This window comes from Bombina bombina, chromosome 7, assembly GCF_027579735.1.
Source record: "Bombina bombina isolate aBomBom1 chromosome 7, aBomBom1.pri, whole genome shotgun sequence".
In the NCBI taxonomy this organism is placed as follows: Eukaryota; Metazoa; Chordata; class Amphibia; order Anura; family Bombinatoridae; genus Bombina; species Bombina bombina.
In genome coordinates this window covers 582,195,409-582,221,238 of record NC_069505.1, presented here as the reverse complement: position 1 = coordinate 582,221,238, position 25,830 = coordinate 582,195,409, and the positions used below count along the sequence as shown (strand labels likewise).

Sequence of the window (25,830 nt, the reverse complement as noted above, 5' to 3'; positions counted from 1 at the left end):
AACGTAACTTTATGGAGTAAATATTGGTGATTTAAATGGAGAGTGCCTGCTGTTTTTCTTTGATGTTTGCAAACTTTTTTGCTGAGCTCCCCGGACTGAAAGTAAATTGAGAGTGCTGAACCATCAAGGATTTCATGTTAATATTTGTTTTAAGCACCCAAGGAGGAGATATTATATCTATATACTATTCAAGACTATTCTTTGCAGTATGTCACAGCCGATTCAGGCAGATACAGAAGGGGCAGGTAGTGGAGTAATTTTGGGAGCAAAAGTGTTTCAATACACAGAGGAGGATGCTCAGGATATTTTATTTGACACACTTACCACGGGCCCAACTGAGAAACCAGTAACACATATACTATCTCATCTGCTTAAAGGGACACTCAGGTTAAATTAAATTTTCATGATTCAGATACAGCTTGTAGTTTTAAACAACTTTCCAATTTACTTCCATTAAAAAAAAATGTGCACAGTCTTTTATATTTACAATTTTTGAGTCACCAGATCCTACTGAGCATGTGCAAGAATTCACAGACTATATCTATATGCATTTGTGATTGGCTGATTGCTATCACATGGTACAAGGGGAGTGGAAATAGACATAACTTTGAAATTTGTTTAAAAAAAATCTACTACTCATTTGAAGTTCAGACTAAGGGGGGTAGTTATCAAGCCGTCTACTTTTCTGGCTTCGCCGGCCCAATACGCCCGCCTAAGCTTGCCTCACATCGCCGCCGCGGACCTGAAAAAATACGCCTAAGTTATCAAATAAAGCTGTCAAAAAGCCGCGGGGCGATGAGCAGCGGACTGTGACAGTTATCACTCATCCGATCTCGCTGCCTTTCGGCTTTTTCCCAGCTTTATTGCTAGCCTGTCACTAAGCACTCACACTAAACTACACTGTTCTACCCCCTATACCGGCGCCCCCGGAGCCTCCCGCAACTCAATAAAGTTACTAACCCCTAAACCGCCGCTCCTAGACCCTGCCGCAACTCTTATAAATGTATTAACCCCTAAACCGCCGCTCCTAGAACCTGCCGCAACTCTTATAAATGTATTAACCCCTAAACCGCCGCTCCCGGACACCGCTGCCACCTACAGTATACCTAGTAACCCCTATCCTGCCCCCCCTACACCGTCGCCCTCTATTATAAAATTATTAACCCCTATCCTGCTGATCCCGCACCTCTCCGCAACTAAATAAATAGTTTAACCCCTAAACCGACGCTCCCTGAACCCGCCGCAACCTATATTAAACCTATTAACCCCTATCCTGCCCCCCCTACACCGTCGCCACCTATAATAAATTTATTAACCCCTAATCTGCCCCCCACTACACCGCCGACACTGTAATAAAATTATTAACCCCTAAACCTAAGTCTAACCCTAACCCTAACGCCCCCTAACTTAAATATTAATTAAATAAATCTAAATAAATTAACTCTTATTAACTAAATGAATCCTATTTAAAACTAAATACTTACCTTTAAAATAAACCCTAATATAGCTACAATATAAATAATAATTATATTCTAGCTATCTTAGGATTTATTTTTATTTTACAGGTACCTTTCAATTTATTTTAACCAGGTACAATAGCTATTAAATAGTTATTAACTATTTAATAGCTTACCTAGCTAAAATAAAGAGAAATGTACCTGTTAAATAAATCCTAACCTAAGTTACAATTACACCTAACATTACACTATACTTTAATAAATTATTCCTATTTAAAAATAAATACTTACCTGTAAAATAAACCCGAAGATAGCTACAATATAATTAATAATTATATTGTAGCTATCTTAGGATTTATATTTATTTTACAGGTAACTTTGTATTTTTTTTAGCTAGTTAGAATAGTTATTAAATAGTTATTAACTATTTAATAACTACCTAGCTAAAAGAAATACAAAATTACCTGTAAAATAAATCCTAACTTAAGTTACAATTAAACCTAATACTACACTATCATTAAATTAATTAAATAAACTACCTACAAATAACTACAATTAAATACAATTACATAAACTAACTAAAGTACAAAAAATAAAAAAAGCTAAGTTACAAAAAATAAAAAAATAAGTTGCAAACATGTTTAAGGGACGTCATCCAAGATGGCGTCCCCTCAATTCCGATTGGTTGATAGGATTCTATCAGCCAATCGGAATTAAGGTAGGAAAAATCTGATTGGCTGATGGAATCAGCCAATCAGATTGAGCTCGCATTCTATTGGCTGTTCCGATCAGCCAATAGAATGCAAGCTCAATCTGATTGGCTGATTGGATCAGCCAATCGGATTGAACTTGAATCTGATTGGCTGATTCCATCAGCCAATCAGAATTTTCCTACCTTAATTCCGATTGGCTGATAGAATCCTATCAGCCAATCGGAATTGAGGGGACGCCATCTTGGATGACGTCCCTTAAAGGAGCCGTCATTCGTCGTAGTCCGTCGGTGAAGAAGGTGGTTCCGCGTCGGCGGAAGGAAGATTCAAGACCCGGCTTGGAAGATGACTTCGCCCGGATAGAAGACCTCTTCAGCGCCTCTTTGAAGATGACATCGGCCGGATCGAAGACTTTTCTTCAGCGCCGCCTGGATGATGACTTCATCGGATGGAAGATTTCTTCAGCGCGGCTTGGAGGATTAACTTCTTCCGCTCCGGATGTCCTCTTCAGTTCCATCGGTGGCTCGGCTGAGTGAAGACAACTAAAGGTAGGATGATCTTCAGGGGATTAGTGTTAGGTTTTTGTAAGGGGGGTTTGGGTTAGATTAGGGGTATGTGGGTGGTGGGTTTTAATGTTGGGGGGGGTTGTATTTTTCTTTTACAGGCAAAAGAGCTGTTTTCTTTGGGGCATGCCCCCACAAATGGCCCTTTTAAGGGCTGGTAAGGTAAAAGAGCTTTGAAATTTATTTAATTTAGAATAGGGTAGGGCATTTTTTTATTTTGGGGGGTTTGTTATTTTATTAGGGGGCTTAGATTAGGTGTAAGTAGCTTAAAATTGTTGTAATATTTTTAACATGTTTGTAACTTATTTTTTTATTTTTTGTAACTTAGCTTTTTTTATTTTTTGTACTTTAGTTAGTTTATGTAATTGTATTTAATTGTAGTTATTTGTAGGTAGTTTATTTAATTAATTTAATGATAGTGTAGTATTAGGTTTAATTGTAACTTAAGTTAGGATTTATTTTACAGGTAATTTTGTATTTCTTTTAGCTAGGTAGTTATTAAATAGTTAATAACTATTTAATAACTATTCTAACTAGCTAAAATAAATACAAAGTTACCTGTAAAATAAATATAAATCCTAAGATAGCTATAATATAATTATTAATTATATTGTAGCTATCTTCGGGTTTATTTTACAGGTAAGTATTTATTTTTAAATAGGAATAATTTATTAAAGTATAGTGTAGTGTTAGGTGTAATTGTAACTTAGGTTAGGATTTATTTAACAGGTACATTTCTCTTTATTTTAGCTAGGTAAGCTATTAAATAGTTAATAACTATTTAATAGCTATTGTACCTAGTTAAAATAAATTGAAAGGTACCTGTAAAATAAATATAAATCCTAAGATAGCTAGAATATAATTATTATTTATATTGTAGCTATATTAGGGTTTATTTTAAAGGTAAGTATTTAGTTTTAAATAGGATTCATTTAGTTAATAAGAGTTAATTTATTTAGATTTATTTAATTAATATTTAAGTTAGGGGGGCGTTAGGGTTAGACTTAGGTTTAGGGGTTAATAATTTTATTACAGTGGCGGCGGCGTAGTGGGGGGCAGGATAGAGGTTAATAAATTTATTATAGGTGGCGACGGTGTAGGGGGGGCAGATTAGGGGTTAATAAATTTATTATAGGTGGCGACGGTGTAGGGGGGGCAGGATAGGGGTTAATACATTTAATATAGGTTGCGGCGGGTTCAGGGAGCGGCGATTTAGGGGTTAATACATTTATTATAGTTGCGGTGGGCTCCGGGAGCGGCGGTTTAGGGCTTAATATGTATAGAGTAGCTTGCGGTGGGCTCCGGGAGCGGCGGTTTAGGGGGTAATAACTTTATTTAGTTGCGGTGGTGTAGAGGGGACAGATTAGTGGTGTTTAGACTCGGGATACATGTTAGGGTGTTAGGTGTAGACAGCTCCCATAGAAGTCAATGGGATGTCTGTCAGCAGCGAACTTGTACTTTCGCTATGGTCAGACTCCCATTGATTCCTATGGGATCCGCCGCCTCCAGGGGTGGCGGATTGAAAACCAGGTACGCTGGGCCGTAAAAGTGCCGAGCGTACCTGCTAGTTTTTTGATAACTAGCAAAAGTAGTGAGAATGTGCCGCACTTGTGTGCAGAACATCTGGAGTGACGTAAGAATCGATCTGTGTCGGACTGAGTCCGGCGGATCGATGCTTACGTCACAAAATTCTACTTTTGCCGGTCTCGAGCCTTTGATAACTAAGGCGTATCAGCCTCGCCACAAATACGATGCAGAATTCCAGCGTATTTGAGGTTGACGGCTTGATAACTAGGCCCCTAAGTGCTATTGCATTGTCTTGTTATCTTGCATTTGTTGATTATGCAAATCTAATGTGTTGATTGGTCCTTTAAACTCAAGAAAAGAGAAAAAGATCTGGAGTTGCACAGACAGTATCTCTCAGAATACTACTGCAAGAGATTCATACCCAGAGGGTTTAGAATAAAAAATGTCCCAACACTGGGGAGGAATAATCCCAGTTTTTGTGAAAGATGGTGCAACATCTTAAATAAGTGTGCACTAGACCGAATTCTATTGGTTATACAGGAGGTGAGAAGCCTTATTTCACAAGTAAAAATAGAGATTGAGACATACACTACAGAGAATGATGAAATACTAACACAGAGGGGCGAGGAAGACTGGACAGATAAGTTACAAACGCAATTGGACCAGTATCAAAAAGAATTGACAGCTTTCAAACATAAAAAAATTGAAACAGTACAAGAGGATTATCGTGAGAGGAAGGTCTATAAGTGGACTCTAAAGCCAGAAGAACGGCAACGCATACGTGAATATCGCCCAAGGAGGTTTAGAGCAAGAAGACCAGCTAACCTAACTATGGTGGATAGTTCAGGTTCAGGAACGGATTCGGATAATACAACAGAGAGGAGGATCCAAGGTGATACACAGTATCAGGAAGGGATCATTACCAGATCAAAAAACGCCGGAGGGGACTTCCCCACGCAAGGAGGGGGCAATACAAGGGGAAGAACACCACGGCAGAGACGCTAGAGGATAATATTATTATCAATATAAGTCAGAGGACACTATCAGAAGCAGATAGGTCGCTTTTGGAAAAAGGACTGCCATACGTACCAACAAGACTAACAGATTATTTTGATCTACATGTTGATATACAAAGGTTTCAAATGTCGTTAAGATTAAAGGAATTCTTTGGTCCAAGCAAAATTGAACAACCTGTGGGCTTTAAGAAGAAGGGTACATTTGACCCTAAGAGTAATAACCCAAACATACAGACCTTCTGTAAAGTACTGGAAAAGGATATGCAGGATTCCATTAAGAGGCAACAACAGCAGGTGAGATTTAATTTAACAAAAAAAGAAAGGGAAGCTATGAGGAACCTGGCTCAAGACAAAATAATTGTGATCAGGAGAGCGGATAAGGGAGGTGCAATTGTTTTGTTGGATTATGCGTATTATAGGGAGGAAATCCTGACTCAACTTAATGATGTAAATGTATATTCAAAACTACCCAGAGATCCTACTATGAGGTTTAAGAAAGAAATACCTCTAGGAAGCCCTGAATAACGATCTAATAGATCAGAATACATTGAAGTATTTGATTAAGGATTATCCAAAAACACCTATCTTCTATACACTCCCTAAAGTGCATAAAAGCATGGAGAGACCACCCGGCAGACCGATTGTCTTGGCCGTAGACTCACTACTACAGCCTCTGGCTATATATATAGACAGCCTATTACAACCACTGGTTCGGAACATGGAGACCTATATTAAAGATTCAAATGATGTGATCAGGACTCTGACAGAAATCCCTTTAAAAATTGGGGAATGGCTAGTGACATTAGATGTCACTAGCCTATATACAGTGATACCCCACTACGAGGGATTGGCAGCGATAAGAAAGCAACTTCTGAGATATCCTTACGTAGGACCACCTATAGAGTTCATCCTGGACCTCTTGGACACCTGCCTAAAGAAGAACTACTTCAGGTTTGAGCAACAGTATTACCAACAATTAATGGGGACAGCGATGGGGTCCAATGTGGCCCCATCCTATGCAAATCTTTTTATGTCGGAATTTGAGAGTAATGGTACAGGATGTTTCAAGAGAGAAGAAATAATATACTTCAAGAGATTCATAGATGATCTCATAATAATTTGGTTTGGGAATGAGGAAGATCTCCTTATCTGGTTCAATGAACTAAATACAGAGCATGCTACACTAAAATTCAAGATGAATCGGAGCCAAGAGGAAATAGAGTTCTTAGATTTAAAAATCTATAGAGATGAAGGTAGATTGGGTACCACCTTGTTTCGTAAACCAACAGACAGAAACTCCCTCCTTGAAGCAACAAGATGTCACCCTCCAGCACTCAAGAAGGCATTACCGAAATTCCAGTTTGTAAGGGTGAGAAGGAATAATTCTGATAAGAACAGAGCGGAGAAACAAACTAATGAGATGAGGAGTCGTTTTCTAAAGAGGGGATATCGCAATCAACTATTACAACAACATATAACAGAGGTGAATTGAAGAGTGATGGAAGAAACACAAGGGATCATAGAAGAAGATCTGGAGAAAATGACTATGGTAACCACTTATGCGGCAGACAAAAATGGCCTGAATGTAATCCTCAAAGAAAATTGGAAGATATTGAGCACGGAAGAGACCCTCCCTTTCAAGGGGATGGGGATACCAAAGATAGGTTATAGACGGGGGAGATCACTGAAGGATATATTACAGTTAACAGATCCTATACACTGCTACACAACCAGAACGTGGCTGGAAGAGGCTAAACCTGGATGCTTCAAATGCAGTGGGTGTACCACATGCAACGGGATGATTACAGGTCAGTTTTTCCATCATCCTAGGAACAGAAAGAAATATGTTCATAAATATAGGATGACATGTACCACTAGTCATGTGGTATATCTACTGCACTGCCGTGTAGGCAGGAGCTCTATCCGAGCAGCAATTAAAAATCAGGAGTCGGATCAACCTGTGGCTCGACATTTTTTACAGAGTGGACATTTTGGCCTCTAGTTATCAGTGTCTACTTACCTGCCATCACCGGCCCAATACGCTCGCCTAAGCTCGCCTCACATCGCCGCCGCGGACCTGAATACGCTCGCCAAAGTTATCAAAAAAAGCTGTCAAAAAGCCGCACACCAAGTACGGGGCGATGAGCAGCGGATTGTGATAGTTATCACTCATCCGATCTCGCTGCTCTTCGGCTTTTTCCCAGCTTTATTGATAAGCTGTCACTAAGCACTCACACTAAACTACACTGTTCTACCCCCTATACCGGCGCCCTCGGAGCCCCCCGCAACTAAATAAAGTTATTAACCCCTAAACCGCCGCTCCTAGACCCAGCCGCAACTATAATAAATGTATTAACCCCTAAACCGCCACTCCCGGAGCCCACCGCCACTCTAATAAACTGATTAACCCCTAATCCACCGCTCCCGGACCTCGCCGCGACCTACATAATACCTATTAACCCCTATCCTGCCCCCCCTATACCGCCGCCACCTATAATAAATTTACTAACCCCTATCCTGCCGATCCCGTACCCCGCCGCAACTAAATAAATTGTTTAACCCCTAAACCACCGCTCCCGGACCCCACTGCAACCTATATTAAACTTATTAACCCCTATCCTGCCCCCCCATACCGCCGCAACCTGTAATAAAATTATTAACCCCTAAACATAAGTCTAACCCTAACCCTAACCCTAACACCCCCCTAACTTAAATATTAATTAAATAAATCTAAATAAATATCACTCTTATTAAATTAGTTATTCCTATTTAAAACTAAATACCTATAAAATAAACCCTAATATAGCTACAATATTACTAATAACTATATTGTATCTATTTTAGGATTTATTTTTATTTTACAAGCAAATTTTAATTTATTTTAACTAGGTACAATAGCTATTAAATAGTTAATAACTATTTAATAGCTACCTAGATAAAATAAATACAAATTTACCTGTAAAATAAAAACTAACCTAAGTTACAATTACACCTAACACTACACTATCATTAACTAAATTATTCCTATTTAAAAATAAATACTTACCTGTAAAATAAACCCTAAGATAGCTACAATGTAATTAATAATTACATGGTAGCTATTTTAGGATTTATATTTATTTTACAGGTAACTTTGTATCTATTTTAACTAGGTAGAATAGTTATTAAATAGTTATTAACTATTTAATAACTACCTAGCTAAAAGAAATACAAAATTACCTGTAAAATAAATCCTAACCTAAGTTACAATTAAACCTAACACTACACTATCATTAAATAAATTAAATTAATTATCTACAAATACCTACAATTAAATACAATTAAATAAACTAACTAAAGTACAAAAAATAAAAAAAAACTAAGTTACAAAAAATAATAAAATATTACAAGATTTTTAAGATAATTTCACCTAATCTAAGCCCCCTAATAAAATTACAAAGCCCCCCCAAAAAAATGCCCTACCCTATTCTAAATTACGAAAGTTAACAGCTCTATTACCTTACCAGCCCTTAAAAGGGCCTTTTGCGGGGCATGCCCCAAAGTATTCAGCTCTTTTGCATGTAAAAATAAAATAAACCCCCCCCAACATTAAAACCCACCACCCACATACCCCTACTCTAACCCACCCAATCCCCCCTTAAAAAAAACTAACACTACCCCCCTGAAGATCATCTTACCTTTAGCCGTCTTCAGCCAGCCGACCACCGATGGAACAGAAGAGGACATCCGCAGCGGCCGAAGTCTTCATCCAAGGGGCGCTGAAGAGGTCTTCCATCCAATAGAAGTCTTCATCCAGGGGGCGTCTTCAATCTTCATCCATCCGGAGCGGAGCGGAGCCATCTTCAAAGCAGCCGACGCGGAGCCATCTTCATCCACCGACGCCTACTCGCCGAATGAATATTCCTTTAAGTGACGTCATCCAAGATGGCGTCCCTCGAATTCCGATTGGCTGATGGGATTCTATCAGCCAATCGGAATTAAGGTAGGAAAAATCTGATTGGCTGATCAAATCAGCCAATCAGATTGAGCTTGCATTCTATTGGCTGTTCCGATCAGCCAATAGAATGCTAGCTTAATCTGATTGGATCAGCAAATCAGATTTTTCCTACCTTAATTCCGATTGGCTGATAGAATCCTATCAGCCAATCGGAATTTGAGGGACGCCATCTTGGATAATGTCACTTAAAGGAATATTCATTCGGCGAGTAGGCATCGGTGGATGAAGATGGCTCCACGTCGGCTGCTTTGAAGATGGCTCCGCTCCATATGGTTGAAGATTGAAGACGCCGCCTGGATGAAGACTTCTATCGGATGGAAGACCTCTTCAGCTCCCCTTGGATGATGACTTCGGCCGCTGCGGATGTCCTCTTCTGTTCCATCAGTGGTCGGCTGGCTGAAGACGGCTAAAGGTAGGATGATCTTCAGGGGGTTAGTGTTAGGTTTTTTTAAGGGGGGGTTTGGGTGGGTTAGAGTAGGGGTATGTGGGTGGTGGGTTTTAATGTTGGGGGGTTGTATTTTTTTTTACATGCAAAAGAGCTGTTTACTTTGGGGCATGCCCCGCAAAAGGCCCTTTTAAGGGCTGGTAAGGTAATAGAGCTGTAAACTTTTTAATTTAGAATAGGGTAGGGCATTTTTTTATTTTGGGGGGCTTTGTTATTTTATTAGGGGGCTTAGATTAGGTGTAATTAGCTTAAAAATCTTGTAATATTTTATTATTTTTTGTAACTTAGTTTTTTTTATTTTTTGTACTTTAGTTAGTTTATTTAATTGTATTTAATTGTAGCTACTTGTAGTTAATTAATTTAATTTATTTAATGATAGTGTAGTGTTAGGTTTAGTTGTAACTTAGGATAGGATTTATTTTACAGGTAATTTTGTATTTCTTTTAGCTAGGTAGTTATTAAATAGTTAATAACTATTTAATAACTATTGTACCTAGTTAAAATAAATACAAAGTTACCTGTAAAATAAATATAAATCCTAAGATAGCTACAATGTAATTATTAATTACATTGTAGCTATCTTAGGGTTTATTTTACAGGTAAGTATTTAGTTTTGAATAGGAATAATTAATTTAATAAGAGTTATATTTATTTAGATGTATTTAATTAATATTTAAGATAGGGGGTGTTAGGGTTAGTGTTTAGGGGTTAATAATTTTATTATAGGTTGCGGCGGTGTAGGGGGGGCAGGATAGGGGTTGATAAATTTATTATAGGTGGCGACGTTGTAGGGGGGCAGATTAGGGGTTAATAAGTTTAATAAAGGTGGCGGCGGGGTCCGGGAGCGACAGTTTAGGGGTTAAACAATTTATTTAGTTGCGGCGGGGTCCGGGATCCGCAGGATAGGGGTTAATAAATTTATTATAGGTGGCGGCGGTATAGGGGGGGCAGGATAGAGGTTAATAGGTATTATGTAGGTGGCGGCGGGGTCCGGGGGCAGCGGTTTAGGGGTTAATACATTTATTATAGTGGCGGCGGGGTCCGGGAGCGGCGGTTTAGGGGTTAATACATTTATTATAGTGGGGGTGGGCTCCGGGAGCGGCAGTTTAGGGGTTAGCATGTTTAATGTAGGTGGCGGCGGTGTAGGGGGGCAGATTAGGGGTGTTTAGACTCGGGGTACATGTTAGGGTGTTAGGTGTACACACGTCCCATAGGAATCAATGGGATGTCGGGCAGCAGCGAACATGAACTTTCGCTATGGTCAGACTCCCATTGATTCCTATGGGATCCGCCACCTCCAAGGCGGCGGATTGAAAACCAGGTACGCTGGGCTGGAAAAGTGCCGAGCGTACCTGCTAGTTTTTTGATAACTAGCAAAAGTAGTCAGATTGTGCCGAACTTGTGTTCGGAACATCTGGAGTGACGTAAGAATCGATCTGTGTCGGACTGAGTCCGACGGATCGAAGCTTACGTCACTAAATTCTACTTTTGCCGGTGTGTAGGGCTTGATAACTAAGGCGAATCAGCCTCGCCACAAATACGCTGCGGAATTCCAGCGTATTTGCGGTTGACGGCTTGATAACTAGGGGCCAATGTATCTGATCTTCGCTATACATTGATAGATCATGTCCCTAACCCCAGGAGAGGGGGTGATAGGGATAAAACCCTATTACAAAAAGAAGCGAGATGGACATATGAGTTAAATACCCTAACACCAAAGGGTTTAAATGTGAAAATAGAATGGCAATGCTTCTTTTGAATCAGTAATGGGAAGTAATAAGAAAATGTACCTATGTGTTTAATTTTTCTCCCTAAATAGTTTTTCTGTAAAAAGTTGTGCAGTAGGGATAGATTGTAATGGTTGTTCTCTAATAAGTGTGTATATAATCTTAATAAAGACATAATATATAGTTTGTCAATGAATTATCCCTTTAAGAACATACTTCTGAACATATGTATTTTATAGTGATATGCCTTCTCTATAAATCAGCATTTTATTAGCATTTTGTTAATATGCATTATCCTAAGAGCATGTGTATCTTAACTTAAATTTTGTCTTATGAATCTTGTCCTATAATTACTACTGGTTGTAGCAAGATGAATAGGCGATGATACTCTGTATGAATACATGTAAGCCTGGATGTTTCAGTGGTGCTCACACCGGTAGTAATGTATAGAGGTTAAGAGAGGGATGATTGTATAGATTGAGCATAGTTATGTTAAACATAATTGTGACATAATGCATTTTTGGTTTTATATTGCTTTTGCTTTTATTCACACAGATTGTCACACTAGTAAGGTGAAGATGCAATCACCGAGCGAAGTGCTCCCTATCAACAGACGGCGTCTCTAATGACGGATATGCGCTGGGTTAGCAACATATGGTGATTGACATTTCCGGTGGTGGTGCCTGACAACGAGCGGTGTCTTCTTTATGATGACGTATTCTATGCGCCTGGCACTTGCATCTGAGAGATGCACAAGGTGGGTTAATTGATTAATTTGAAAGCATAGGGGTAAGTAGGTATAAGTATCCACTTGATTTTATGCACTGTATGTCAGTCTGAAGACGGGGGTAAAACACAGAAACGTCACTATTAAATATTGTTGATTTAAACGGAGAGTGCCTGCTGTTTTTCTTTGATGTTTGCAAACTTTTTTGCTGAGCACCCCGGACTGAAAGTAAATTGAGAGTGCTGAACCGTCAAGGATTTCATGTTTATATATAGATATAAAAAGATATATATATATATATATATATATATATATATATATATAGATATATATATATATATATAGATAGATATATAGATATATAGATATAGATATATATACATATCTATTCAAAAATACATAGATATCCCTATATGTATATATATATATAGAATAGAAAATATTTATGGTAAATACACAGTAACATATATTGTTAAATATTAATATTGAATAAAATAGATTTTTCATGTTTTGAGGTATTTTAGTGGAAAAGGCTACAAAGTGTTTGTGTGTATATATATATATATATATATATATATATATATATATATATATGTGTGTATGTGTGTGTGTATACATGTGTATATGTGTATACTAGCATGTAAATAAACATATAAATACACATGTATACACATATATATATATATATATATATATATATATATATGTATATATATATATATATATATATATATACATGCATACATATGTATATATAGACATGTATATGTATGTATGTATATATATATATTATAGCCCTTTTCAGTCAAACACCTTGTCACACACCAAATGCATTTGAACCCAAATAACATTTTTTTCTTAACATTTATATGAATATTTTTTATCAGATAGTGTATAAATGAGTGTAACTGTTTATTTTAATGTATTTATGTTGTTTTTGGTACACATTTTTTAAGCCCTAACCTTCATTCAAGGTCTTCAGTTGCGCTAACCAGACAAGTGCAACTTTAGTTTGCACTTGTGCAGTCGCGTTTACCTTTGCGCTAACAACAGCATGCCAAATGTAATCTAGCCCATAGTCAGACAAAGACAGTGTATGCCAGTCCATTAAAATCACAGATGTTTAAATATGTTAATCTGCCCAAATGTGATGTAAGTGGAAAATCTGGTTTTCTTCCACTTTGGTAAGCACTCAAATAAAAACATTCCTTACTAATATTGTGACGTTCTTTCATTTTGAGAGTACTAAAATTAGCCAATCCTTGGTTCATACGCATGATATATAAACACCTTGAGCATTACATACACATGTGGTATGAGTTTAATTAATTGGAAGCCTGCTAATTAGACCAAATTTCAATATCTATATATTTATCTATCTATTTATGTATCTCTAAAGCCTACTTATCAAGCCGTCAACTGTGCTGCATTCAACGGCACCAATACGCTCACCTAACATCACCTAACATCGCGGCCGCGGACCTGAATACGCTCTCCATATTTATATAAAAAGCTGTCAAAAGGCCGCTCACCAAGTACGGAGCGATGAGCAGCGGACTGTTGTTAACTGACAGTCATCGATCTCGCTGCTATTCGGCTTTTTCCTAGCTTTATTTATATCCTGTCACTAAACACCGCCACTATACTAAAATGTTTAACCCCTATCCCGCCTCTCCCTGTCCCCTCCACAACTAAATAAAGTTATTAACCCCTATTGCGCTGCTCCCGGAGCCGACCGCAACTCTAATAAACTAATTAACCACTATCCCTCTGCTCCTGGAGCCCACCGCAACTAAATAAAGTTATTAACCCCTAAACCCCTGGCTTCCCACATCACTACCACTTACTAAACCTATTAACACCTAAACCGCCAGCCCCCCACATCGCCATAAACTAAATTAACCTATTAACCCCTAAACCTAACAACCCACTAACTCTACATTAAATATTAACTCATCCCTATTTTATAATAAATTAAAACGTACCTTTTTTTTTAAATTATATTAAACTATTAATTAACCTACCCTAACTGTCATACTAAAATTACATTAAACTACAAATTAAATTAACTATATTATATTATAGTTAAAAACCTAACCCTACTCAAATAATTTAAAACTACTATTAAAAATTACAAAGTTACAAAAAACTAACAACTAAGTTACACAAAATAACAAAATAACAAACACTAAGTTACAAAAAAAATAAACACTAAGTTACACAAAATAAAAAATAAATTATTAAATATTTAAACTAATTACACCTAATTTAAGAGCCCAATGAAAATAAAAAGCCCCCCCAAATAAAAAACCCTAGCCTACAATAAACTACCAATGGCCCTTAAAAGGGCCTTTTGCGGGGCATTGCCCCAAAGAAATCAGCTTTTTCACCTGTAACAAAAATACAAATACCCCCCCAACATTAAAACCCACCACCCACACAACCAACCCCCCAAAGAAAAACCTAATCTAAAAAAACCTAAGCTCCCCATTGCCCTGAAAATGACATTTGTATGGGTATTGCCCTTAAAAGGGCCTTTAGCTCTTTTTCTTTGCCCAAACCCTAATCTAAAAATAAAACTCACCCAATAAACCCTTAAAAAAACCTAACACTAACCCCTGAAGATCCACTTACAGTTTTTGAAGACATCCATCCTCAACGAAGAGGCATAAGTCCTCATCGAAGCAGGCAGAAGTCTTCAGCCAAGCGGGCCGAAGTCTTCATCCAAGCCAGCAGAAGTCTTCATCTAGACGGCATCTTCTATCTTCATCCATCCGGCGCGGAGCGGCTCCATCTTCAAGACATCCGACACGGAGCATCCTCTTTAATCGACGTCTTCTTCCGAATGAAATTTCCCTTTAAATGACGTCATCCAAGATGGCGTCCCTTGAATTCCGATTGGCTGATAGAATTCTATCAGCCAATAGGAATTAAGGTTGAAAAAATCCTATTGGCTGTTGCAATCAGCCAATAGGATTGAGCTTTCATTGATTGAGATAGCCAATAGAATGCGAGCTCAATCCTATTGGCTGATTGGATCAGCCAATAGGATGAAAGCTCAATCCTATTGGCTGATTGCAACAGCCAATAGGATTTTTTCAACCCCATCCTGTATATATATATATATATATATATATATATATATATATATATATATATATATATATATATATATACAGGGAGTGCAGAATTATTAGGCAAATGAGTATTTTGACCACATCATCCTCTTTATGCATGTTGTCTTACTCCAAGCTGTATAGGCTCGAAAGCCTACTACCAATTAAGCATATTAGGTGATGTGCATCTCTGTAATGAGAAGGGGTGTGGTCTAATGACATCAACACCCTATATCAGGTGTGCATAATTATTAGGCAACTTCCTTTCCTTTGGCAAAATGGGTCAAAAAAAGGACTTGACAGGCTCAGAAAAGTAAAAAATAGTGAGATATCTTGCAGAGGGATGCAGCACTCTTAAAATTGCAAAGCTTCTGAAGCATGATCATCGAACAATCAAGCGTTTCATTCAAAATAGTCAACAGGGTCGCAAGAAGCGTGTGGAAAAACCAAGGCGCAAAATAACTGCCCATGAACTGAGAAAAGTCAAGCGTGCAGCTGCCAAGATGCCCCTTGCCACCAGTTTGGCCATATTTCATAGCTGCAACATCACTGGAGTGCCCAAAAGCATAAGGTGTTATGGACTGATGAAATGAGAGTGAGTCTTGATGGGCCGTGGCTGGATTGGTAAAGGGCAGAGAGCTCCAGTCCGACTCAGACGCCAGCAAGGTGGAGGTGGAGTACTGGTTTGGGCTGGTATCATCAAAGATGAGCTTGTGGGGCCTTTTCGGGTTGAGGATGGAGTCAAGCTCAACTCCCAGTCCTACTGCCAGTTTCTGGAAGACACCTTCTTCAAGCAGTGGTACAGGAAGAAGTCTGCATCCTTCAAGAAAAACATGATTTTCATGCAGGACAATGCTCCATCACACGCGTCCAAGTACTCCACAGCGTGGCTGGCAAGAAAGGGTATAAAAGAAGAAAATCTAATGACATGGCCTCCTTGTTCACCTGATCTGAACCCCATTGAGAACCTGTGGTCCATCATCAAATGTGAGATTTACAAGGAGGGAAAACAGTACACCTCTCTGAACAGTGTCTGGGAGGCTGTGGTTGCTGCTGCATGCAATGTTGATGGTGAACAGATCAAAACACTGACAAAATCCATGGATGTCAGGCTTTTGAGTGTCCTTGCAAAGAAAGGTGGCTATATTGGTCACTGATTTGTTTTTGTTTTGTTTTTGAATGTCAGAAATGTATATTTGTGAATGTTGAGATGTTATATTGGTTTCACTGGAAAAAATAAATAATTGAAATGGGTATATATTTGTTTTTTGTTAAGTTGCCTAATAATTATGCACAGTAATAGTCACCTGCACACACAGATATCCCCCTAAAATAGCTATAACTAAAAACAAACTAAAAACTACTTCCAAAACTATTCAGCTTTGATATTAATGAGTTTTTTGGGTTCATTGAGAACATGGTTGTTTTTCAATAATAAAATTAATCCTCAAAAATACAACTTGCCTAATAATTCTGCACTCCCTGTATATATATATACACACACACAGTACTGTGCATAAGTCTTAGGCCACCATTAGATTTGTTGTTTTAATAATGGTATAATGACCATATGTAATTATTTATCAGCCTCTTTATTAGAATACAACCAAAAAATAAAGGATAATTGTATTCAGTTTTAAAAAAAATCTGAAAAAATCTGAAAAAACAGCTTCTTTCGGCTAAAGTGGCAAGTATTTAGTGTGACCTCCCCTTACACTTGAGCAGTAACAGGAACCTGGCTCTTGTAAACCTAAATGGAATGAAACCCTAATCAATGTCATTGCTAACAGCTGTATTTGTCCTACTATTTCATGTAAAAATGACTGCTGTCAAAAAGGTCTATTACACCAGGTTTGTGCAAGACTTGCTTGAGCATTACATACACATGTGGTATGAGTTTAATTTATTGGAAGCTTGCTAATAAGACCAACTTTCAATAACATCATTCTATTCAAAATGCCAAAGATCACAGAATTTGACAGACATAAAATCATACTTTCCCATCAGCAAGGCCCTTCTCAAAGGGAACTCAGCAAACAAACTCAAGATGTGGTATTCAAGCTTTTATAAAGAAATTTGAAGAATCAGGAGAGGTCAAGTGCAAAAAAAACAATTGGAAGGCCAAGAAAACTTTCAAAATCTTATAAGAAGTTTCTGTCAGGGTTTTTTCCCTGTTTTATTTGCCATCTGCTGCTGGCAGCCATTTTACTCACATCTCTTGCTAACTCTGGTGCATACTGTGTGATGCTTCTCATTTCCTGCACTTCCTTTTATGGCCAGACTGGTGTACATCATCCATGTGAAACAGGATGTAGTCTCAGAATTGTGATGTCATCACTTATTATATAAAGGGCCTCTGTTCAGTATGCTTTGCTCTTGCGTTATCTCAGACCTGTTTGTAAGAGCTCCTGTGTATTACCTGGCTGTCTGACGTCCCTCCTGGTTCCTGATCCCTGGCTTGTTCCTGACTCTGCTGTTCTCCTTGTTCCCGATTCCGGCTCGTCTGACTACTCGCTTTGGCTCCTGACTCGGCTTGTCTGATTATTCGCTTTGGCTCCTGACTCGGCTCGTCTGACTACCAGCTCTGGTTTTGATTCCTGGTTTGTTATTTGACTCGAGGACTTTTTATTATTTTTTGCTATTAATAAAGGTGTGATTATTTTTGCACTTCTTGTCTCAGTCTGATTCCTGTCACCCTGACATTACGCAAGGGCTGTGAATCCTGATGGTGCTAATAATCCACCTTTACCTGCCATAATTTCCAGGATGGATGAACAGGATCACCGCTTGGATCAATTTGCACTAGCCATGCAAACCCTGCTGACTCGCACTGCACATTTGGACCAAAGTGTCCCGCAAGTTATGGCTGCTCCTGTTTCCGCTGCTGCACCTAGTCCTACCAGGAGCATGTCCGGTTCTGCACCTCTACTTCAGCATTATGGAGGTGATCCTAATCAGTGCAGAGGGTTTTTGAACCAGGTGGGCATTTACTTTGAGATGTTACCTCAGGCGTTTCCCACTGACAGAGCTAAGGTGGGATTTCTCATCTCGTTACTCTCTGACACAGCTCTTGCCTGGGCTAATCCCTTGTGGGAGACTAATAAACCTGTGATTTCAAATTACCCTGAATTTGTGGCCTCCTTTCGAAGGGTATTTGATGTTCCAGCTTGCTCCTCCTCTGCTGCTAAACGACTCATGTCCATTCAGCAAGGTACAAGATCTGTTGCTCAGTATGCCATTGAATTCCGTACGCTTGCCGCAGAGGTAGGTTGGAACAATGAAGCCCTTGTTGCCGCCTTCTTTCATGGGCTCTCTGATGCGATTAAAGACGAAGTTGCTGCCAGAGATTTACCAGAAGATCTCGAGGCATTGGTGTCTTTTTTTATCCTAATTGACATCAGAATAAGTGAGAGGCCCGCTTTCAAGGAGCGCTTGCAGAAGCCTCCTGTTCCGTTGTCTCTTACGTGTTTGTTCCCACCCATGCCTCCCTCTCCTTCCATGCCTCCTGGTTCAGAGTCACCAGGTACTGCTGAGCTGATGCAGTTGGGATTCACATGTCTCTCCGCAGCGGAGAGGACCTTTAAGAGAAGGGAGGGGCTCTGCCTCTATTGTGGGTTACAGGGCAACCTTTTGAAGTCTTGTCCTACACGGCCAGGAAACGCTCACACCTAAGGTCCTGTCGGGGGCAGACCTTGGGTGGTTTATCCTCATCTCCGGAACCGCTAAAGGAGAAACTTTTGGTCACGGTTGTCCTTTCCTGGGTGGACTCCTCCATAGTCACCCAGGCTCTTGCTGACTCCGGTGCTGCTGGCTATTTCATTGACAGTGCTTTTGTATCAAAGCACTCCATTCCTGTTTTGCCTCGGTCCGTTCCGCTTGCTATTGAGGCCATTGATGGCAGGCCCCTTCAGCCCACACTCGTTACTCACGAAACTGCTCCGTTATCCATGGCTGTTGGGGCTCTCCATTTTGAAACCCTCCAGTTCCAGGTGATAAACTCTCCGCATTTTCCGGTTGTTCTGGGTTATCCTTGGCTCCATAAGCACAATCCCAGTCTCAACTGGCGCAGGTCCAAAATTTTGTCGTGGTCTCCCCAATGTATTTCCACTTGTCTTTTGAAAGCAGTTAAAGTCTTGTGCACTTCTTCGGTATCTCAATTGCCAAAATAGTACCGAGAGTTCCTAGACGTTTTTGACAAGGGGTGTGCTGGTACGTTGCCTCCTCACCGGTCTTACGATTGTGCCATAGCCCTGCAACCCGAAGCCATTCCTCCTCGGGCCGGGTTTACCCTCTGTCTGTTGCGGAGAATTGGGCTATGGAGAAGTATGTTGCCGATGCTCTGTCACGGGGAATCATCCGCAAATCCTGCTCTCCTGCTGGGGCTGGATTCTTCTTTGTGAAGAAAAAGTGTGGCGAGTTAAGGCCATGCATCAATTATAGGGGTCTTAATCATCTTACCATTAAGAATGCTTATCCTATTCCGCTCATTACTGAACTCTTTGACCGCCTCAAGGGAGCTACGGTCTTTACTAAACTTGATTTGAGAGGAGTGTACAATCTTGTTAGGATCAAGGAGGGCCACGAATGGAAAACAGCATTTAACACCAGGAGCAGGCATTATGAGTATCTTGTAAGGTCCTTTGGCCTATGTAATACTCCTGCTGTTTTCCAGGAATTTATTAATGATGTCCTACGAGATATGTTGCAACAATGTGTTGTGGTGTATTTGGACGACATCCTCATACACTCACCCACACTTGAGGCTCATCGTTCTGATGTTACACGGGTTCTTCAGAGACTATGTGAGAATGGCTTGTTTTGTAAACTCAAGAAATGTGAGTTCCATCAGACTCAAGTAACCTTTCTAGGTTATGTTATCTTCGTTGCAGGGTTCTCCATGGATCCTGACAAGTTATCTGCAGTTCTGCAGTGGCCTCGCCCAGTTGGTCTTCGGTCTATTCAACTTTTTTTGGGGTTCTTGAGGTCAATGCATCTGAGACTGGAGTAGTGCCCTCTTGTCTCAACGTCCTATGCCTGAAGGTTCCTTGCATCCGTGTGGTTTCTTCTCTAAGAAATTGTCTCCAGTGGAGTGCAATTATGAAATTAGTGACAGGGAATTACTGTCCATAATTTTGGCACTCAAGGAATGGAGGCATCTTCTCGAGGGTACTAGCGTGCCAGTGTTCATTCTTACTGACCTCAAGAATTTTATCTATCTGAAGCAAAACGTTTGTCGCCCCGACAGGCCAGATGGGCGCTATTTTTGTCTCGGTTTAATTATGTGGTCTCCTACCTGCCTGGTAGTAAGAATGTTAGGGCTGATGCCCTCTCTCGACAATTTTTGCCTCTGTCCAAGAAGGAGTCAGTACCTACTCCAGTTATACCTCCTGACCATATTTTGGCTACCATACATACTAATTTTACTTCTCCCATGGGGAGGAGATCCTGGCTGCATAAACCAATGCACCTCCTGAGAAACCTAGTAGTAAGTGTTTTGTTCCTGAGAATCTTCTAACTAAACTTTTGCACACTTACCACTATCCTAAAGCCGCAGGTCACCCAGGCAAGAACCAAATGATTTGGTCTGTCACTCAACAATTCTGGTGGCCAGGTCTTCGTTCTGATGTTGCTGCATATGTTGTCTCCTGCTCAGTTTGTGCACAGAATAAGACTCCTCAATGTCTTCCTGTGGGTCTTCTTCAACCTATTGCTAATGGTGAGCGTCCTTGGACACATCTTTCCATGGACTTCATTGTCGACCTCCCGCTTTCCAATGGCAATACTGTTATCCTTATGGTGGTTGACCATTTTTCTAAAATGTCACATTGCATTCCCTTGAAGAAGTTGCCTATCGCTCAGGAGCTTGCTTCAATTTTTGCCCGGGAGGTCTTCCGTTTACATGGGTTACCCAAGGAGATAGTGTCGGACCGGGGTAGCCAGTTTGTCTCCAGATTTTGCTGTTCCTTTTGTGCTCAAATTGGGATCCAGCTTTCCTTCTCCTCGGCATATCACCCTCAATCCAATGGGGCTGCGGAACGGTCTAATCAAGCTCTGGAACAGTTCCTCCATTGCTATGTCTCAGATCACCACAATAATTGGTCTGAACTGTTACCTTGGGCAGAGTTTGCTTGTAATAGTGCTATTAATGCTTCCTCCAAGTTATCCCCATTCATGGCAAATTATGGGTTTCAACCATCCTTGTTGCCTGATTCATTCATGTCTCAGGGTATTCCGACTTTGGAGGAGCATCTCCGCCAACTCCGTTCCACGTGGGTGCCGATTCAGGATTGCCTTCCTACCAGGTTGGTGAGAGAGTTTGGCTGTCCTCCCGCAACTTGAACCTTTGTGTGTCTTCCAATAAAATGGCTTTTGGTCCTTTTCGAATACTCCAACGGGTCAATCCTGTGGCCTACGCTCTTGACCTTCCTCCTGCAATGCACATCTCCAATGTTTTTCATGTCTCCCTGTTGAAACCATTGGTTTGTAATCGGTTTACCACTGTGTTGTCTCGTCCCCATCTTATCTTTGTTGACAACCATGAGGAGTATGAGGTCAGCAGCATTATTGACTCTCGTATGTCCGGGGGCCGCATACAGTATTTTGTTCACTGGAGGGGCTATGGTCCGGAGGAGCATTCATGGGTTCCCTCCTCTGATGTTCATACTCCCGCCCTCCTCCGTACCTTCCATGCCCTTTTCCCCAATAAGCCTTTTGTCCTCCTGCAGGAGAGGGGTCATTTTGGGGTGGGTACTGTCAGGGTTTTTTCCTTGATTTGTTTGCCATGTGCTGCTGGCAGCCATTTTACTCACCTCTCTTGCTGACTCTGGTGCATACTGTGTGATGCTGCTCATTTCCTGCACTTCCATTTATGGCCAGACTGGTGTACATCATCCGTGTGAGACAGGATGCAGTCTCAGAATTGTGATGTCATCACTTATTATATAAAGGGCCTCTGTTCAGTATGCTTTGCTCTTGCGTTGTCTCAGACCTGTTTGTAAGAGCTCCTGTGTATTACCTGGCTGTCTGACGTCCCTCCTGGTTCCTGATCCCTGGCTTGTTCCTGACTCTGCTGTTCTCCTTGTTCCTGATTCTGGCTCGTCTGACTACTCGCTTTGGCTCCTGAGTTGGCTCAACTGACTACCAGCTCTGATTTTGATTCCTGACTTGTTATTTGACTTGAGGACTTTTTATTATTTTTTGCTATTAATAAAGGTGTGATTATGTTTTAACTTCTCATCTCAGTCTGATTCCTGGCACCCTGACAGTTTCTCAGAGTTTCTTCTTTGAGAGACCGGAATAAGTCTAGCAAAGACTTGGCTCAGAATCTGGCAGCTTCATCGGGATGCCAAGTTGACCCTTCTACAGTCTAGTGAAGCGGGAGACAGACAGACAAATAGATAGATAGATAGATAGATAGATAGATAGATAGATATAGATAGATAGACAGACAGACAGTAGTAAGATAGACAGATAGATAGACAGACGGTAGACAGACATATGGTAGTAAGGTAGACAGACAAACAGACGGTAGTAAGATAGACAGACAGACCGTAATAAGATAGACAAGCAGACAGTAGTAAGATAGACAAACAGACAGACAGACGTAGTAAAATAGACAGACAGACGGTATTAAATAGACAGACGGTAGTAAGACAGACAGACGGTAGTAAGATAGACAGACAGACAGTAGTAGGATAGACAGACAGACAGATGGTAGTAAGATAGACAGACAGACGGTAGTAAGATAGACAGACAGACAGATGGTAGTAAGATAGACAGACAGACAGATAGACAGATGGTGGTAAGATATACAGGCAGACAGATGGTAGTAAGATAGACAGACAGCCAGAGGGTAGTAAGATAGACAGACAGAAAGACGGTAGTAAGCTAGACCAGTGTTTTTCAACCAGTACATACAGTATGTGTGTGTTTGTGTGTATGTGTGTATATATATATATGCTGTATTAGGCTACAATGTGTGATTTTTTTAAAATTTTGGGATGGTGGTGTGCCACAGGATTTTTTAATGTAAAAAAGTGTGCCACGGCAAAAAAAAAGTTAAAAATCACTGAGCTAGACAGACAGACAGATAGTAGTAAGATAGACAGACAGACAGACAGACAGATTGTAGTAAGATAGACAGACAGATCGTAGTAAGATAGACAGACAGACAGACAGACAGACGGTAGTAAGACAGACAGACGGTAATAAGATAGACAGACAGTAGTAAGATAGACAGACAGACGGTAGTAAGATAGACAGACGGACGGTAGTAAGATAGACAGACAGACAGTAGTAAGATAGACAGACAGACAGACAGACGGTAGTAAGACAGACAGACAGACGGTAGTAAGATAGACAGACGGTAGTAAGACAGATAGACAGACGGTAGTAAGATAGACAGATAGACAGACAGACGGTAGTAAGACGGACAGACAGACGGTAGTAAGATAGACAGACAGACGGTAGTAAGATAGACAGACAGATGGTAGTAAGGTAGACAGACAGACAGATGGTAGTAAGATAGACAGGCAGACGGTAGTAAGATAGACAGACATACGGTAGTAAGACAGACAGACAGGCGGTAGTACGATAGACAGACGGTAGTAAGGTAGACAGACAGACGGTAGTAAGATAGACAGACGGTAGTAAGATAGACAGACAGACAGATGGTAGTAAGATAGACAGAGAGACAGATGGTAGTAAGATACACAGACAGACGGTGGTAAGATAGACAGACAAACAGAAGGAAGTAAGATAGACAGACGGTCGTAAGATAGACAGACAGACAGACGGTAGTAAGATAGACAGACAGATGGTAGTAAGATAGACAGACAGATGTTAGTAAGATAGATAGACAGACAGACAGTAGTAAGATAGACAGACAGATGGTAGTAAGATAGACAGACAGACAGATGGTAGTAAGATAGACAGACAGATGTTAGTAAGATAGATAGACAGACAGACAGACAGACAGTAGTAAGATAGACAGACAGATGTTAGTAAGATAGATAGACAGACAGACAGTAGTAAGATAGACAGACAGATGTTAGTAAGATAGATAGACAGACAAACAGTAGTAAGATAGACAGACAGATGTTAGTAAGATAGATAGACAGACAGACAGTAGTAAGATAGACAGACAGATGTTAGTAAGATAGACAGACAGACAGTAGTAAGATAGACAGACAGACAGATGTTAGTAAGATAGACAGACAGACAGTAGTAAGATAGACAGACAGACAGATGGTAGTAAGATAGACAGACAGACAGATGGTAGTAAGATAGACAGACAGATGTTAGTAAGATAGATAGACAGACAGACAGTAGTAAGATAGACAGACAGATGTTAGTAAGATAGACAGACAGGCAGACAGACAGTAGTAAGATAGACAGACAGATGTTAGTAAGATAGATAGACAGACAGACAGTAGTAAGATAGACAGACAGACAGATGGTAGTAAGATAGACAGACAGACAGATGGTAGTAAGATAGACAGACAGACAGACTGTAGTAAGATAGACAAATCTCATTAAGGCAAATCAGAAATCTTAGTGAATCTGCTGTAAAAAAAACCTGGCAGGCTTTTGTCATTGGAGAGTTATTTGATTCCTTATTTAAATTAAAGGGACAGTCATCTCCAGAATTGTTATTATTTAAATAGATAGATAATCCCTTTATTACCCATTCCCCAGTTTTGAATAACCAACACTGTTATATTAATACACTTTTTACCTCTGTGATTACCTTGTATCTAAGCCTCTGCAGATTGCCCCCCTATTTCAGTGCTTTTGACAGACTTCCATTAAAGTCTGTGCCCTCTCATAAGTAACTCCACGGCCTGGAGCACAGTGTTATCTTTATGACACACATGAACTAATGCCCTCTAGCGGTAAAAAATTCAAATACATTAACATAAAAGGCGGCCTTGAAGGGCTTAGAAATTAACATATGAGACTACATAGGTTTAGCTTTCAACTAAGAATGCCAAGAGAACAAAGAACATTTGATGATAAAAGTAAATTGAAAAGTTGTTTAAAATCACATGCCCTATCTGAATGATGAGAGTTTAATTTTGACTAGACTGTCCCTTTAAGGGATTATCTGACTGCAATTAAGGGAAGGTTGCATCAAAAACAATAAAATAGAACAAGAAAGTGCTGTTAAACTGCTGGTGTAAAACATGTTCCGGCTTCCTTGTCAGTTTTTAATAGAAAATTGCCAATTTCAAGTATGTGACTTAGCAACCGTAACCCAATGGTTTACAATAGAAAATATATATTTATTTATTGTATATGTTACCTTCAACGGTGATCAACTCAGTCGCAATAGACAAGCAAAATTTTAATTTTGATTTATTTCAGACTCCAATGTTTATTCCATGTTATATTATAATGTATCCTTCATAATTTTAATATATTTTAGATTTAAATTTGTTATATCCATGTTCCTTTTAAACATAAAATATGAGAGTGAATATAATTCTTAAAGTGAAAGTAAAGTTAAAATTTAATTTGATTAAATTTAAATAGCGCAAGCAATTT

At 39.7% G+C, this 25,830-nt stretch overlaps 1 protein-coding gene across 1 annotated transcript in view; it reads left to right on the top strand.

The window, feature by feature from the left end:
• The first annotated feature begins 6,771 nt into the window (after positions 1 to 6,771).
• Positions 6,772 to 25,830, top strand: part of LOC128636596 (uncharacterized) — a 41,858-nt gene continuing 22,799 nt past the window's right edge. The window contains exon 1 of the mRNA XM_053689590.1: positions 6,772 to 7,081. Coding sequence (XP_053545565.1) covers positions 6,772 to 7,081 — 310 coding nt within the window. The remainder of the gene's footprint in view (positions 7,082 to 25,830) is intronic.